The 3,739-nt window shown below is 50.9% G+C and overlaps 1 protein-coding gene across 1 annotated transcript; it reads right to left on the reverse strand.

Moving 5' to 3' along the window:
- Positions 1-2,051: 2,051 nt before the first annotated feature.
- Positions 2,052-2,999, reverse strand: LOC142001922 (olfactory receptor 52R1-like). Its single transcript, XM_074977587.1, has one exon. It carries the CDS (start codon positions 2,997-2,999, stop codon positions 2,052-2,054), a length of 948 nt encoding a protein of 315 aa, XP_074833688.1.
- Between the last annotated feature and the right edge of the window lie 740 nt (positions 3,000-3,739).

The raw sequence follows: 3,739 nt of genomic DNA on the forward strand, positions 1-3,739 counted from the left end.
CCTCACTGCACTGGCCCCTCTCCCCTGAGCTGCTCTCAGTGCCAACAGGTCTACCTTCCCGCATCACTCTTCAGGCTCTCCCTTTCCTGGAAGTGCTGCCTTGCAGGGCACAGGTGGAACACCAAACCTGAAAAGGACAACAAACACGGGGCTCCTCCCTCGGCGAACTCCCAGAGGCAAACTCCCTTCCCTGTTAGCTGCTGCCCCCTGTTCGCTACTCACCCCTTGTTCGCTGGGAGCTCCCTTCTTATAGAGAGAGCTCCCAGCTGGTCAGGCCTGGCTCAAAGCCTTGCCTGCAGTCTAATCAGCCCTTGAAGGCTCACCTGGCAGGGAACTCCCCCAATTCACAGCTTGCAAACTGCTCTTCTCTGCACAGCACAAGCTCAGGTACCTAGGCAGCTGATCAAGCTGCAGACAGACAGACAGACAGACAGACAGACATTCACCCACCAGCTCACCACACAGCCCTCCAAATCCCACACTCATCCAAGCTCCTCTAGGACACTTTGCCCAGAGGCAAACTCCCTTCCCTGTTAGTCCCCCCCAGAAAGCCCTTGGGAGACCCCTTCCCTTCTCCTGCATCAGTTACATAACCCCACCTGCCAGACCCAGGCGGCGGCAGCGCAGAAACCGTGAGCTGCTTGTTTCTCTGGTTCTTCACTGCGCTGTCCATGCCCAACTGTCTGCAGGCTCGGGCGGAGCGTCCACATGACCCTGCAATGAAATGAATGCTGCAAGCCTGGAGGCAGGCAGAGGGGATAATACACGTGGTGAAAATAGGAAGCATCTATTGGCTGGAAACTGGTCAATGGGAGCAGCTGGGGATGGATGCAGAATGAAAATCTTCTCCCTTCAACTTGTGGGCTCTCAGCAATGACGGAGGGGCACATGGCCATGCAGTCAGACTTTCTGAGCACCAAGCAGGGGTGAGGCAGGCTTGGCTGGACGAATCTCTCCCTTGGGCCATATTTTGCCCAGTCCAGCAGCCGAGCGTGGTCTGTGGTAGCCCTGCAGTGGGGCTGGATCACCAGACATGGTATGAAGAGGTGAGGCTGGTGACAACGGGTTTGTCTCAGTGTTCTCCTGGCCTCCATTCTTCATACAGGGTGGGGTTTGTGTCTGCATCTCTCAGGCTGTTTTGCTCACAGGCGCTGCCTTGTGCCTGTGTCTCTCAGCCCTCCTACCCCCGCAGGAACCCACTGGGTGTCTGTGTCTGTCAGCTCTGTTCCTCTCACAGGGGCTGGGCATATGTCTTTGTGTCTCAGTCCTGTCTCCCGCACATGAACCCTAGAGTTGTCTGCATCTCAATGACACAGGAATCATGTGTTTGCCTGTCTCTTAGGCCATTCCACCATGCAACTTTCAGTCCATTTTACACCTTTGAATTGCTGTGTGTTTCAAAGCACTTTTGTGTGAATTGAAATGTTATCTCTTCCCTCAGTGTTTGTTTTGTGCTTTATGGTTTCCTACCTACTTAAGGTGCTATGCATCTGTGTAAGGTATCAAACATTAATAATGGGAGTGTATAGGGTAAGAGTATTTTCCTTTTAAGTAGTTTGTGAGCCCACTAGTACTACTCCAAGTGTATAACCTTTCAGAAGCCGGAATAAATCATTCAGAGCAGCACTGGGCAGCATTAAAAGTCTAGCTGAGGCTTTCACGTTGGGGTACATTGGATGGACATGATTGTTTGGACCCAACTGTGCCAGTGGGATTTCTTAGCATCATTTTTGCTATACAACACATTGCTGGGGCAATGCGTGATAGAGGTACAGAAAGCATCACCCATGAGCCATATACCAGCCAGGCTGTTGGTATCACTGGAGATAAGGGAAGAGGTCTCCATCGCACATTTGAGTTTGGAGCTCCCTCTCAGGTGATCTGACCAGATGCCTTCTGTCGGAAGGAAGGGAAGGTGGAGTGCCATGGAGTCCATGGTGATGTCTGTATGAGCATGCTTGGTCGTGAGCAATGGCACATCCTAAGTGGATCAGAGGCCATGGTGATGAAAGTTGCTTTTGCCTACATTAAATTAGACAGGCGCACATTGCTCACATGCCTTTCTGCTGGAAGAAATAGAACATCCTCTCCCGGATCTGTTTGGTTTTCACTCCATACACAATAGGGTTTAACGTGGGCGGCACTACTAGGTAGAGATTGGCCATTATGATATGGACATGGTGAGGGACACTGTGGCCAAAGCGGTGGGCGAGGAAGGTGAAGAGGCCAGGAATGTAAAATGCCAGGATGATGCACAAGTGCGATGCGCACGTGCTGAAGGCCTTGAGACGGGCGCCTGTGCATGGGAGCCTCAGTACGGCTTGCAGGATCATAGCGTAGGACACAGAAATGATAAACACATCAAACCCCACCACAGCAAAAGCCACAAACAGGCCATAAATGACACTGACTGTCGTGTCCCCACACACCAGCTTCACCACGGCCATGTGCTCGCAGTATGCGTGGGAGATGGGGCAGTCCTGGCAGAAGGGCAGCCTGTGCACATGGAGAGAAAAGGGGCTCACCAGAAGGACCCCACGTGCCACCACCAGGCTGCCCATGGTCACTATGGCTGGGACAGACAGGATGCTGGAGTGTTGGAGGGGGTAGCAGATGGCCACGTAGCGATCCAAGGCCATGGCCATGAGCACACCTGACTCCACCGAGGAGAAGGCGTGGACGAAGAACATCTGGGTAAGGCAGGCATGGAACCCGATCTCCCTGGAGCCCAGCCAGAAGATACTCAACATTTTGGGCATGGTGGATGTGCACAGGACCAGGTCGGTGATGGCCAGCATGGCCAGGAAGAAGTACATTGGCTCATGCAGATTCGGCTCTGTCTTTATAATGAAGATAACAATGGCATTTCCCACCACAGCAATGATATACATGATGAAGAAAGGGAAGGCGATCCAAAACTGGGCCTCCTTCAGTCCTGGGATGCCAAGCAACAGGAAGGTGTCAGGGTGGGAGTTGGTGCTGATGTTCAGACATACCATGGCCTGCTGGTCATCTTCTATGTCATCAGGGAGAGCTCTCACCCTGTAAACAAGCAGAATAGAGATCCATGAGGAGTGATTTGATTCTTGGTCAATTAAATTGGAAATGAGTTATTAATATTTGGATCATGGGTCTCTGTTTCAACAGCACAGACTGTCTCTTTTCAAGACCCTTAGAGGGTGTTTTGGTTTTTTTCTTTTTTTTACTTGTGATTCAATTCTCTTTCCTGCTGTGGGTTTTTCTGTTCAACGAGCCTGAGAGTCTGAGGCATGATGGGGAGTAGTACATACTTCTGTGTTTCCTTTCCTCTTTGTTAATCATTGCAGCATTCTGCCACTCACTTTTGATTCTTTTCACAAACTAGGGATCAGGAAAGACAAATAGGTTTTCTAATTTTTAATCATTCTTGTTGCTGTTTTTCTCCAATTTTTCCACATTTTTCTGAAATGTGAGGCCCAGAACATGACACTGGAGTGCAAGGCCTGATCCGTGAACAATAGGGCAGAAGAATTACTTCCCAGTTCCTGCTTACAACACCTTTGCTAAGGCATATGCTTTGGTCAAAAAATTTGTGCAGCTGCTGGGCTACTAGTGACTGAATGAGCCCATCAGCCAAACCCGGCTGGAGACACAGGTGAAGTCTTTCAGCAAAAGTTCGCCACTAGTTCAGGGGTCTCACACTCGTGGCCTGGGAGCCATTTGTGGCCCAAGCAGTTCCACAATCCGGCCTGCGCAAGGC

The sequence above is a fragment of the Carettochelys insculpta genome, chromosome 1, assembly GCF_033958435.1.
Source record: "Carettochelys insculpta isolate YL-2023 chromosome 1, ASM3395843v1, whole genome shotgun sequence".
In the NCBI taxonomy this organism is placed as follows: domain Eukaryota; kingdom Metazoa; phylum Chordata; order Testudines; family Carettochelyidae; genus Carettochelys; species Carettochelys insculpta.